This window comes from Salmo trutta, unplaced genomic scaffold (assembly GCF_901001165.1).
Source record: "Salmo trutta unplaced genomic scaffold, fSalTru1.1, whole genome shotgun sequence".
NCBI lineage: Eukaryota > Metazoa > Chordata > Actinopteri > Salmoniformes > Salmonidae > Salmo > Salmo trutta.
The window spans coordinates 48,584-62,814 of record NW_021822777.1 but is presented as its reverse complement, the minus strand read 5'-3'; the positions used below and the strand labels follow the sequence as shown (position 1 = coordinate 62,814).

Sequence of the window (14,231 nt, the reverse complement as noted above, 5' to 3'; positions counted from 1 at the left end):
ATCAAACCAACCTGTCTCCTGAACTCTGTTACTAACCTCCCCTGATCAAACCAACCTGTCTCCTGAACTCTGTTTACTAACCTCCCCTGATCAAACCAACCTGTCTGTTACTAACCTCCCCTGATCAAACCAACCTGTCTCCTGAACTCTGTTACTAACCTCCCCTGATCAAACCAACCTGTCTGTTACTAACCTCCCCTGATCAAACCAACCTGTCTGTTACTAACCTCCCCTGATCAAACCAACCTGTCTGTTACTAACCTCCCCTGATCAAACCAACCTGTCTTTTACTAACCTCCCATGATCAAACCAACCTGTCTGTTACTAACCTCCCCTGATCAAACCAACCTGTCTGTTACTAACCTCCCTGATCAAACCAACCTGTCTGTTACTAACCTCACCCTGATCAAACCAACCTGTCTGTACTAACCTCCCCTGATCAACCCAACCTGTCTGTTACTACCTCCCCTGATCAAACCACACCTGTCTGTTACTAACCTCCCCTGATCAACCAACCCTCTGGTACTAACCTCCCCTGATCAAACCAACCCTCTCCTGAACTCTGTTACTAACCTCCCCTGATCAAACCCACCTGTCTGTTACTAACCTCCCCTGATCAAACCAACCTGTCTGTTACTAACCTCCCCTGATCAAACCAACCTGTCTGTTACTAACCTCCCCTGATCAAACCAACCTGTCTCCTGAACTCTGTTACTAACCTCCCTGATCAAACCAACCTGTCTGTTACTAACCTCCCTGATCAAACCAACCTGTCTGTTACTAACCTCCCCTGATCAAACCAACCTGTCTGTTACTAACCTCCCCTGATCAAACCAACCCGTCTCCTGAACTCTGTTACTAACCTCCCCTGATCAAACCAACCTGTCTGTACTCCCCTGATCAACCACCCGTCTCCTGAACTCTGTACTAACCTCCCCTGATCAAACAACCTGTCTGTTACTAACCTCCCCTGATCAAACCAACCCGTCTGTTACTAACCTCCCCTGATCAAACCACCCGTCTCCTGAACTCTGTTACTAACCTCCCCTGATCAAAAACCAACCCCGTCTGTTTACTAACTAACCTCCCTTATCAACCAACCGTCCTGTTACTAAACCTCACACCTGATCAAACCAACCTGGTCTGTTACTAACCGTCCCTGAATCAAACCCACCTCGTCCTGAACTGCTCTGTTACTAACCTCCCCTGATCAAACCAACATGTCATAGTTACTAACCCTCCCCTGATCAAACCAACCTGTCTCCTGAACCTCCCCTGATCAAACCAACCTGTCTGTTACTAACCTCCCCTGATCAAACCAACCTGTCTCCTGAACCTCCCTGATCAAACAACCTGTCTGTTACTAACCTCCCCTGATCAACCAACCCTGTCTCCTGAACCTCCCCTGGATCAAACCAACCTGTCCTGTTACTAACCTCCCTGATAAACCAACCTGTCTCCTGAACTCTGTTACTAACCTCCCCTGATCAAACCAACCTGTCTCCTGAACTCTGTTACTAACCTCCCCTGATCAAACCAACCTGTCTGTTACTAACCTCCCCTGATCAAACCAACCTGTCTCCTGAACTCTGTTACTAACCTCCCCTGATCAACCAACCCGTCTCCTGAACTCTGTTACTAACCTCCTTGATCAAACCAACCTGTTACTAACCTCCCCTGATCAAACCAACCCGTCTGTTACTAACCTCCCCTGATCAAACCAACCCGTCTCCTGAACTCTGTTACTAACCTCCCCTGATCAAACCAACCTGTCTGTTACTAACCTCCCCTGATCAAACCAACCTGTCTCCTGAACTCTGTTACTAACCTCCCCTGATCAAACCAACCTGTCTGTTCCTAACCTCCCCTGATCAAACCAACCCGTCTCCTGAACTCTGTTACTAACCTCCCCTGATCAAACCAACCTGTCTTGTACTAACCTCCCCTGATCAAACCAACCTGTCTGTTACTAACCTCCCCTGATCAAACCAACCTGTCTGTTACTAACCTCCCCTGATCAAACCAACCTGTCTGTTACTAACCTCCCTGATCAAACCAACCTGTCTGTTACTAACCTCCCCTGATCAAACCAACCTGTCTGTACTAACCTCCCCTGATCAAACCAACCTGTCTGTTACTACCTCCCCTGATCAAACCAACCTGTCTGTTACTAACCTCCCTGATCAAACCAACCTGTCTGTTACTAACCTCCCCTGATCAACCAACCCGTCTGTTACTACCTCCCCTGATCAAACAACCCCCTCTCCTGAACTCTGTTACTAACCTCCCCTGATCAACCAACCTGTCTGTTACTAACCTCCCCTGATCAAAACCAACCTGTCTGTTCCTAACCTCCCCTGATCAAACCAACCCGTCTCCTGAACTCTGTACTAACCTCCCCTGATCAAACCAACCCGTCCTGTTACTAACCTCCCTGAGTCAAACCAACCCGTCTGTTACTAACCTCCCCTGATCAAACCAACCTGTCTGTTACTAACCTCCCCTGATCAAACCAACCTGTCTGTTACTAACCTCCCCTGATCAAACCAACCTGTCTGTTACTAACCTCCCCTGATCAAACCAACCTGTCTGTTACTAACCTCCCCTGATCAAACCAACCCGTCTCCTGAACTCTGTTACTAACCTCCCCTGATCAAACCAACCTGTCTGTTACTAACCTCCCCTGATCAAACCAACCCGTCTCCTGAACTCTGTTACTAACCTCCCCTGATCAAACCAACCTGTCTGTTACTAACCTCCCCTGATCAAACCAACCCGTCTGTTACTAACCTCCCCTGATCAAACCAACCCGTCTCCTGAACTCTGTTACTAACCTCCCCTGATCAAACCAACCCGTCTGTTACTAACCTCCCCTGATCAAACCAACCTGTCTGTTACTAACCTCCCCTGATCAAACCAACCTGTCTGTTACTAACCTCCCTGATCAAACCAACCCGTCTCCTGAACTCTGTTACTAACCTCCCCTGATCAAACCAACATGTCTGTTACTAACCTCCCCTGATCAAACCAACCTGTCTCCTGAACCTCCCCTGATCAAACCAACCTGTCTGTTACTAACCTCCCCTGATCAAACCAACCTGTCTCCTGAACCTCCCCTGATCAAAACAACCTGTCTGTTACTAACCTCCCCTGATCAAACCAACCCGTCTCCTGAACCTCCCCTGATCAAACCAACCTGTCTGTTACTAACCTCCCCTGATCAAACCAACCTGTCTCCTGAACTCTGTTACTAACCTCCCCTGATCAAACCAACCTGTCTCCTGAACTCTGTTACTAACCTCCCCTGATCAAACCAACCTGTCTGTTACTAACCTCCCCTGATCAAACCAACCTGTCTCCTGAACTCTGTTACTAACCTCCCCTGATCAAACCAACCCGTCTCCTGAACTCTGTTACTAACCTCCCTTGATCAAACCAACCTGTTACTAACCTCCCCTGATCAAACCAACCCGTCTGTTACTAACCTCCCCTGATCAAACCAACCCGTCTCCTGAACTCTGTTACTAACCTCCCCTGATCAAACCAACCTGTCTCCTGAACTCTGTTACTAACCTCCCCTGATCAAACCAACCTGTCTGTTCCTAACCTCCCCTGATCAAACCAACCCGTCTCCTGAACTCTGTTACTAACCTCCCCTGATCAAACCAACCTGTCTGTTACTAACCTCCCCTGATCAAACCAACCTGTCTGTTACTAACCTCCCCTGATCAAACCAACCTGTCTGTTACTAACCTCCCCTGATCAAACCAACCTGTCTGTTACTAACCTCCCCTGATCAAACCAACCTGTCTGTTACTAACCTCCCCTGATCAAACCAACCTGTCTGTTACTAACCTCCCCTGATCAAACCAACCTGTCTGTTACTAACCTCCCCTGATCAAACCAACCTGTCTGTTACTAATCTCCCCTGATCAAACCAACCCGTCTGTTACTAACCTCCCCTGATCAAACCAACCCCTCTCCTGAACTCTGTTACTAACCTCCCCTGATCAAACCAACCTGTCTGTTACTAACCTCCCCTGATCAAACCAACCTGTCTGTTCCTAACCTCCCCTGATCAAACCAACCCGTCTCCTGAACTCTGTTACTAACCTCCCCTGATCAAACCAACCTGTCTGTTACTAACCTCCCCTGATCAAACCAACCTGTCTGTTACTAACCTCCCCTGATCAAACCAACCCGTCTCCTGAACCTCCCCTGATCAAACCAACCCGTCTCCTGAACTCTGTTACTAACCTCCCCTGATCAAACCAACCTGTCTGTTACTAACCTCCCCTGATCAAACCAACCTGTCTGTTACTAACCTCCCCTGATCAAACCAACCTGTCTCCTGAACTCTGTTACTAACCTCCCCTTTTCAAACCAACCCGTCTGTTACTAACCTCCCCTGATCAAACCAACCTGTCTGTTACTAACCTCCCCTGATCAAACCAACCCGTCTGTTACTAACCTCCCCTGATCAAACCAACCTGTCTCCTGAACTCACTTGTTGGGTCATGTGAAGGAAATGCTGTAATCACCCCTCAGACACATCTGGCTAAGTGGATGGTTCACTATTGTCTAGACATGTACATGAAATACAATAGATTGCTGTAATCACCCCCCATTTCCCTAATACAATAGATTGCTGTAATCACCCCCCGTCTCCCTAATACAATAGATGACTGTAATCACCCCCATCTCCCTAATACAATAGATTGCTGTAATCACCCCGTCTCCCTAATACAATAGATTGCTGTAATCACCCCCCATCTCCCTAATACAATAGATGGCTGTAATCACCCCCCATCTCCCTAATACAATAGATTGCTGTAATCACCCCCCGTCTCCCTAATACAATAGATGGCTGTAATCACCCCCCATCTCCCTAATACAATAGATTGCTGTAATCACCCACAGACACATGGCTAATTTGATTGGCCATGTAATCATCTGGCAAAGTGGAGTCTTTTGTTTAAACATGTAGCTAGCTAGCTAGCTAGCTAAACAATGAACCATAATCCCAAACCCATACAGTAAAAACTGATTGTCATAGTTATGCATGAAATGCTGTAGTATGAATCTGCAGCTAGCTAAAGTTAACCAACTAGGTTCAATGTTAGCTAGCTAGCTAACATTAGGCTATAACTACCAATGACAATTTATTTCTGGGATACTAATAATATTACTACACAGATCATACATGTAATGTTAGCTAGCGAGCCAGCAAGCTAACGCTTCCTAGCTAGCGAGCCAGCAAGCTAACGTTTCACTAGCTAGCGAACAGTACACTTTAACTTGCAATGAAAATTACTTTCTGATTTAAAAAAAAATCATGAATGTTATAATATCTGAAAATGTAGCTAGACTCTTACCCCTAAACATGGATGAACACTTGTTTTGATCCGTTGTGTCAAGTCACTCCGTGTTCACACTGGCCGTGTCCAGAAAGTAGTTGATATTTGTCGTTAGATCGCCCTGCTAAATTCAGGGCAACGATGTTGTTGAGAGTAGTTGCAACACCTTTTTGCAGTTCTCCGTGGCTTAACGTTTATATCTTTCAACAACAACAACATTAAAAGCTGCTGTAGCAAGTACACCGAGCAGCTCATGTTATAGACAGAAGCATGCTACAATGGCAGACCAATCACGAACTCATCTCTCGGCATGTCCAGCCCACTCATTATCTCAGCCAATCATGGGCTAGCGGGAAGGTTCCTTCCTTTTTCCCCGTGGCTGAAACCAACTAGGCTCGTAATTTGACCATTTTTGTATTCATATTTACAGACGGTATACAAGTTTGTTATTAAGGCACAGGAAAGTTCACATGTTCCAGAAGGCATTTCTACAAAAAAAATAACATTTTGATCATTAATAAATAAATAAAAAACATTAAAATGCCTCTCCTGTGAAGTAGTGACGTGCCCCATTGCGCTTCCTGAAATGACTCACTTATATTAAACTGTTCAATACATATTATACATTAGACACCTTATAATATTATCTCATATCATATCTTGTTGTGGTTTGTCCCCACTAGGCCACCAGAAGAAGCTGATGCTAGCTGTGAAGCGATTGGCTGAGATGCAGCGTGGCTCTGAGGGGCGGAGCTCTACTAGGAAGAAGCCTCCACCAATCACACAGCAGCAGGAAGTGATGTCCACGGAGAACGTGCCCCCTGACAACGGTGAGGTCACAATATAATCAGATAAAAGTATTTCACAGTTCGAAAATGAGGAAATTAAAAAACAAACTCCAATTTGGGATTATTTGGTGACCCGGCGCTGGTTAAATAGTGGGCAGAACACAAGCTGGGGTTATTTTGACCCCGGCCATTTGGGTTGCGTGAATAACCCAACATGTTAGGTTGTTGGGATTAACCAAACGTGGGTTAATTTACCCATCCGTCAGGTTGACCCAGCAGCTGGCTCTTTTTGAAATGTAATAAAATGTATGTTATTTTCAGGAGGTGTGACCTATTATTAAGGGTGTGGCTTTGATATAGTTATTTTTGGCTACCCATGAGAGTAAATGTCATTCCTGTTCATCACGTTAAGTTTTTGCAGTGCAAATTTCAATTTAACTTTCAATTGAACAATTTAACTTCAATTTAACTCAATTTAACTGAATATTTTGCGCATTACATATTCAAATGTAAAATTCAAAACACGGTTATTTACATATCTCAACATTGAGACGTTGAGATATGTAATATTTACAGGAAGTCAGACATTCGTGTAAGCCTCATTAAATCGACGAAAGTGTCCAACCTTAACATGTGATGACAATACAACATTTACATTACTTCCCTGTAGCTCAGTTGGTAGAGCATGGTGTTTACAACACCAGGGTTGTGGGTTCGATTCCCACGGGGGGCCAGCACAGAAAAAAATGTATGATATGTATGAAATTGTATGAAATGTATGCATTCACTGCTGTAAGTCGCTCTGGATAAGAGCGTCTGCTAAATGACTAAAATGTAAATGTACAATACAACAGAACTGATTAACCGGAGTGGCATTTACTATCACGAGTGGCCAAAAATAACTATCTGAAAGCCACTGGGTCATAGCTCAATAACCCAGCATCAATAACCCAGCAGTTGTTTTGTGTAGCCAGGTCGTTATGTCAGATATCTCTCTTCATCTCCCTCATCTCCGTCTATCTCTCTTCATCTCCCTCATCTCTCAATCTCAATCTCTCCATCTCTCTCTCTCAATGTCTCTCCATCTCCCTCCATCTCTCTCCATCTCTGTCCATCTCTCTCCATGCCTCTCTATCTCTCCATCTCTCTCGATCTCTCCATGCCTCTCCATCTCCCTCAATCTCTCTCCATCTCCCTCAATCTCTCTTCATCTCCCTCAATCTCTCTCCATCTCCCTCCATCATATGTAATATATCTCTCCATCATATGTAATCCATCTCTCCATCATATGTAATCCATCTCTCCATCATATGTAATATATCTCTCCATCATATGTAATATATCTCTCCATCATATGTAATATATCTCTCCATCATATGTAATCCATCTCTCCATCATATGTAATCCATCTCTCCATCATATGTAATATATCTCTCCATCATATGTAATATATCTCTCCATCATATGTAATCCATCTCTCCATCATATGTAATCCATCTCTCCATCATATGTAATATATCTCTCCATCATATGTAATCCATATGTAATATATCTCTCCATCATATGTAATCCATCTCTTCATCTCTCTCCAGAAGTCGTCACGTCTCCCAAGTTGTGCACCTTCCAGGACAGCGAGTTGAGCCCCGAGCTGCAGACGGCCCTGATCCAACCTAGCACAGAGGTCAAGGGTCAGAGGACCCGCAGCCTGAGCAAGGACCCCGACGATGGAGGAGGGTCAGGGGTTAGAGGAGGAGGAGGAGGAGGAGTGCCCCCTAAGAAGGAAGCTCGGACCATGAGGCAGACCAGCCAGGGGAGCCAGAGGGGCAGCGCCTCATCCAAACCTCGCCCACCCTCCCACGCTCACTCAATGCCGGCACCCCCTTACACTCCCCCTCACACCCCTACCAAGAAACCCCTGCATTCCTCCACCTCAGCCCCGGGCCCCTCGCCGCAGGCTAAACCTAAATCCTCCCCACAGCTAATACAAGGAGAGAGGCCTGGCTCACCCCGCTCTCACCCGCAGTCCACTACACATCGCGGGACTCCCAACACCCAGACTCAGGCCCAGCCTGGTCCTCAGCCCCAGCACCAACCCACACCTACTCCCCAATCTCAGCCTACAGCCCAGCCGATGGAGGAAGAGGAGAAGGAGAGAGAGAAGGAGAGAGAGAAGGAGAGAGAGAAGGAGAGAGAGAAGGAGAGCATCCTCCAGCAGCAGTCCAGCCCCCAGGTGTCTGTTCCCCTCCTGTGCCTGCCTCCTGAGGTTGAGGGGGGAGACGAGGGAGAGATGGGTGAGGCGAGTGACGCCCTCCTTAAGAAGCGAGCTCACAGTCTGAACCGCTACGCTGGGTCTGACGGGGAGCGGGAGGAGAAGGGAGGTGGAGGTGGAGGGGCGGGGACAGGAGTTGCCCCTCCAGGGAGGCTAGCAGACGGCGGTACAGGTAAATACGCCACGGTGGCGACTCACCGGGTCAGCCGCAGCCACTCCGTACGTAACCAGGACAAGAACGTCAACCGCGGCCAATCACAGTCCATCGCCCTGCGGCCCAAGAAGAAAGGCCCGCCCCCTCCGCCTCCCAAACGCTCCAGCTCAGCGATCTCGAACTCCAACCTCGCCGACACGCACACGCCGACGCACACACACGCGGCGGACGGGCTGCTGGGCGTACCTTACAACCCCCAGCGGCGGGCCAGCGACCTGGGCGTATCCGTGGAGACGGCCGTCGTGGATACGGGGAGCGCGGGCAGCGTGAGGAGCATAGCGGCCATGTTGGAAATGTCCTCCATCGGGGGCGGGGCCAAGGGCGTGGCTACACAGAGAAACTTCCTACAGGTAAAGGGGGAGGTGTTGTGTGTTTCAAAACTCTCTTTGTCTGTCTCTCTCTGTCTCTGTCACTCTCTGTCTCTCTCTCTCTGTCTCTCTCTCTGTCTCTCTCTCTCTGTCTCTCTCTCTCTGTCTCTCTCTCTCTGTCTCTCTCTCTCTGTCTCTCTCTCTCTGTCACTTTACCCTGCCTTCATGTACATATCTACCTCAAATACCTTATTATTATCTATCCTGATGCCTAGTCACATTGATCTGGTACTGGTACTTCCTGTATATAGCTCCACATTGATCTGGTACTTCCTGTATATAGCTCCACATTGATCTGGTACTGGTACTTCCTGTATATAGCTCCACATTGATCTGGTACTTCCTGTATATAGCTCCACATTGATCTGGTACTTCCTGTATATAGCTCCACATTGATCTGGTACTTCCTGTATATAGCTCCACATTGATCTGGTACTGGTACTTCCTGTATATAGCTCCACATTGATCTGGTACTCCCTGTATATAGCTCCACATTGATCTGGTACTTCCTGTATATAGCTCCACATTGATCTGGTATTCCCTGTATATAGCTCCACATTGATCTGGTACTTCCTGTATATAGCTCCACATTGATCTGGTATTCCCTGTATATAGCTCCACATTGATCTGGTACTTCCTGTATATAGCTCCACATTGTTCTGGTACTTCCTGTATATAGCTCCACATTGATCTGGTACTTCCTGTATATAGCTCCACATTGATCTGGTACTTCCTGTATATAGCTCCACGTTGATCTGGTACTTCCTGTATATAGCTCCACATTGATCTGGTACTTCCTGTATATAGCTCCACATTGATCTGGTACTTCCTGTATATAGCTCCACATTGATCTGGTACTGGTACTTCCTGTATATAGCTCCACATTGATCTGGCACTCCCTGTATATAGCTCCACATTGATCTGGTACTCCCTGTATATAGCTCCACATTGATCTGGTACTTCCTGTATATAGCTCCACATTGATCTGGTACTTCCTGTATATAGCTCCACATTGATCTGGTACTCCCTGTATATAGCTCCACATTGATCTGGTACTTCCTGTATATAGCTCCTCATTGATCTGGTACTTCCTGTACATAGCTCCACATTGATCTGGTACTTCCTGTATATAGCTACACATTGATCTGGTACTGGTACTTCCTGTATATAGCTCCACATTGATCTGGTACTCCCTGTATATAGCTCCACGTTGATCTGGTACTTCCTGTATATAGCTCCACATTGATCTGGTACTTCCTGTATATAGCTACACATTGATCTGGTACTTCCTGTATATAGCTCCATATTGATCTGGTACTGGTACTTCCTGTATATAGCTCCATATTGATCTGGTACTTCCTGTATATAGCTCCATCTTGATCTGGTACTGGTACTTCCTGTATATAGATTAACATTGATCTGGTACTTCCTGTATATAGCTCCACATTGATCTGGTACTGGTACTTCCTGTATATAGATTAACATTGATCTGGTACTTCCTGTATATAGCTCCACATTGATCTGGTACTTCCTGTATATAGCTCCACATTGATCTGGTACTTCCTGTATATAGCTCCACATTGATCTGGTACTTCCTGTATATAGCTCCACATTGATCTGGTACTTCCTGTATATAGCTCCACGTTGATCTGGTACTTCCTGTATATAGCTCCACGTTGATCTGGTACTTCCTGTATATAGCTCCACATTGATCTGGTACTTCCTGTATATAGCTACACATTGATCTGTTACTTCCTGTATATAGCTCCACGTTGATCTGGTACTTCCTGTATATAGCTCCATATTGATCTGGTACTTCCTGTACATAGCTCCACATTGATCTGGTACTTCCTGTATATAGCTCCACATTGATCTGATACTTCCTGTATATAGCTCCACATTGATCTGGTACTTCCTGTATATAGCTCCACATTGATCTGGTACTTCCTGTATATAGCTCCACATTGATCTGTTACTTCCTGTATATAGCTCCATATTGATCTGGTACTTCCTGTATATAGCTCCACATTGATCTGATACTTCCTGTATATAGCTCCACATTGATCTGGTACTCCCTGTATATAGCTCCACATTGATCTGGTACTTCCTGTATATAGCTCCACATTGATCTGGTACTCCCTGTATATAGCTCCACATTGATCTGGTACTTCCTGTATATAGCTCCACATTGATCTGATACTTCCTGTATATAGCTCCACATTGATCTGGTACTTCCTGTATATAGCTCCACATTGATCTGGTACTCCCTGTATATAGCTCCACATTGATCTGGTACTTCCTGTATATAGCTCCACATTGATCTGGTACTCCCTGTATATAGCGCCACATTGATCTGGTACTTCCTGTATATAGCGCCACATTGATCTGGTACTTCCTGTATATAGCTCCACATTGATCTGGTACTTCCTGTATATAGCTCCACATTGATCTGTTACTTCCTGTATATAGCTCCACATTGATCTGTTACTTCCTGTATATAGCTCCACATTGATCTGGTACTTCCTGTATATAGCTCCACATTGATCTGGTACTCCCTGTATATAGCTCCACATTGATCTGGTACTTCCTGTATATAGCTCCACATTGATCTGGTACTTCCTGTATATAGCTCCACATTGATCTGGTACTTCCTGTATATAGCTCCACATTGATCTGGTACTTCCTGTATATAGCTCCACGTTGATCTGGTACTTCCTGTATATAGCTCCACGTTGATCTGGTACTTCCTGTATATAGCTCCACATTGATCTGGTACTTCCTGTATATAGCTACACATTGATCTGTTACTTCCTGTATATAGCTCCACGTTGATCTGGTACTTCCTGTATATAGCTCCACATTGATCTGGTACTTCCTGTATATAGCTCCACGTTGATCTGGTACTTCCTGTATATAGCTCCACATTGATCTGTTACTTCCTGTATATAGCTCCACATTGATCTGGTACTTCCTGTATATAGCTCCACATTGATCTGGTACTTCCTGTATATAGCTCCACATTGATCTGTTACTTCCTGTATATAGCTCCACATTGATCTGGTACTTCCTGTATATAGCTCCACATTGATCTGATACTTCCTGTATATAGCTCCACATTGATCTGGTACTCCCTGTATATAGCTCCACGTTGATCTGGTACTTCCTGTATGTAGCTCCACATTGATCTGGTACTTCCTGTATATACCTCCACATTGATCTGGTACTTCCTGTATATAGCTCCACATTGATCTGGTACTTCCTGTATATAGCTCCATATTGATCTGGTACTTCCTGTATATAGCTCCACATTGATCTGGTACTTCCTGTATATAGATCCACATTGATCTGGTACTTCCTGTATATAGCTCCACATTGATCTGGTACTTCCTGTATATAGCTCCATATTGATCTGGTACTTCCTGTATATAGCTCCATATTGATCTGGTACTTCCTGTATATAGCTCCACATTGATCTGTTACTTCCTGTATATAGCTACACATTGATCTGGTACTTCCTGTATATAGCTCCACATTGATCTGGTACTTCCTGTATATAGCTCCATATTGATCTGGTACTTGCTGTATATAGCTCCATATTGATCTGGTACTTCCTGTATATAGCTCCACATTGATCTGGTACTTCCTGTATATAGATCCACATTGATCTGGTACTTCCTGTATATAGCTCCACATTGATCTGGTACTTCCTGTATATAGCTCCATATTGATCTGGTACTTCCTGTATATAGCTCCACGTTGATCTGGTACTTCCTGTATATAGCTCCACATTGATCTGGTACTTCCTGTATATAGCTCCACATTGATCTGGTACTTCCTGTATATAGCTCCACATTGATCTGGTACTTCCTGTATATAGCTCCATATTGATCTGGTACTTCCTGTATATAGCTCCACATTGATCTGGTACTGGTACTTCCTGTATATAGCTCCACATTGATCTGGTACTGGTACTTCCTGTATATAGCTCCACATTGATCTGGTACTTCCTGTATATAGCTCCACATTGATCTGGTACTTCCTGTATATAGCTCCACGTTGATCTGGTACTTCCTGTATATAGCTCCACATTGATCTGGTACTTCCTGTATATAGCTCCATATTGATCTGGTACTTCCTGTATATAGCTACATTTGTGTGTATTTTATTGATGTTACCATTTTATTTTTATTGATAATCTCTGCATCGTTGGGAGAGGCTCATCAGTCAGCATTTCACTGTAAAATCTACGCAGTCGTATTTGGAGCATGTGAGACAAATAAAAATGTGATTTGATTTGATTTGTAAGCAGCGGGACGCCATTGGTCTGGACGGAGAGGTGGTGAACCGTCGTAGAACCATCAGTGGTCCGGTTACTGAGCTGGTCGCTGCGGCTAGGAGGGGGGACAGACCTACCCCCGCGCCCCTGTCTACCGCACCCCAACCCTCTCCTCCTCGCCCTTCTACGCCCCAGCTGCCTGCCTCCCCTCGCTCCCCTTCCTCCCCTCACCCCTCGTCTCCTCACACACCATCTTCCGGTAGTTCGGCTGAGAACCTTCCGTTTGCTGCCGAGAGGAAACAGACCATGAAGAGGCAGAGAGGAGAGGGAGAAGGAGAAACAGAGGTGAGCTATACATTTTTATGAATTTGTATGAAAACACTGAGATATAGTGTCTGTACATGAAAAATGATTAAAAACATTTTTTTTGGGGGGGGGGGTGAGTCAAAAAAATCTAATCTTGTCATTAATAAACTGTGTTGTTATGTTTGTCTCCAGGGCGACGGTGATGGAGACGGTCTCCATGGAGACGGCGTGTTCTCCCTCCCCCGGGATGAGCTGTCCCGGGTCGACGCCACGGCAACCCTGAAACGGCGTCCCCGTTGCAACAAGCCTCACCCCAACGGGTCCCGTTTCACCCTGACAGAGTCTTCCACCGTCAAGCGCCGTCCCAAGAGCAGAGACAAGGAGCCAGAGGGTTTTTCAGAGAGCGGTATCGCAGACATCACCGGGACTTCCAACACGTGGGCCGTTAACACCGGGGCCTCCAACGCCGGGGCCGTTAACACCGGGGCCTCCAACGCCGGGGCCGTTAACACCGGGGCCTCCAACGCCGGGGCAGTTACCGGGCCGGAGCCGGGGCCAGCCTTACCGTACGAGAATGGCACCGCCATCGTTAAACGTCGGCCGGTGTATGAGATGGGAGAGGAGGAGGAGCCTAGTCCGATCCAGGCTACGCC

The 14,231-nt window shown here is 46.0% G+C and overlaps 1 protein-coding gene across 1 annotated transcript in view; it reads left to right on the top strand.

Moving 5' to 3' along the window:
• Positions 1–5,698: 5,698 nt before the first annotated feature.
• LOC115184386 (caskin-1) overlaps positions 5,699–14,231 on the top strand; it is a 13,723-nt gene continuing 5,190 nt past the window's right edge. Inside the window, exons 1-5 of the mRNA XM_029745338.1 lie at positions 5,699–5,702; positions 6,041–6,187; positions 7,738–8,978; positions 13,306–13,617; positions 13,771–14,231. The exon at positions 13,771–14,231 is cut by the window's right edge and continues 179 nt beyond it. Of these exons, the coding sequence (XP_029601198.1) occupies positions 5,699–5,702; positions 6,041–6,187; positions 7,738–8,978; positions 13,306–13,617; positions 13,771–14,231 (2,165 nt within the window). The remainder of the gene's footprint in view (positions 5,703–6,040; positions 6,188–7,737; positions 8,979–13,305; positions 13,618–13,770) is intronic.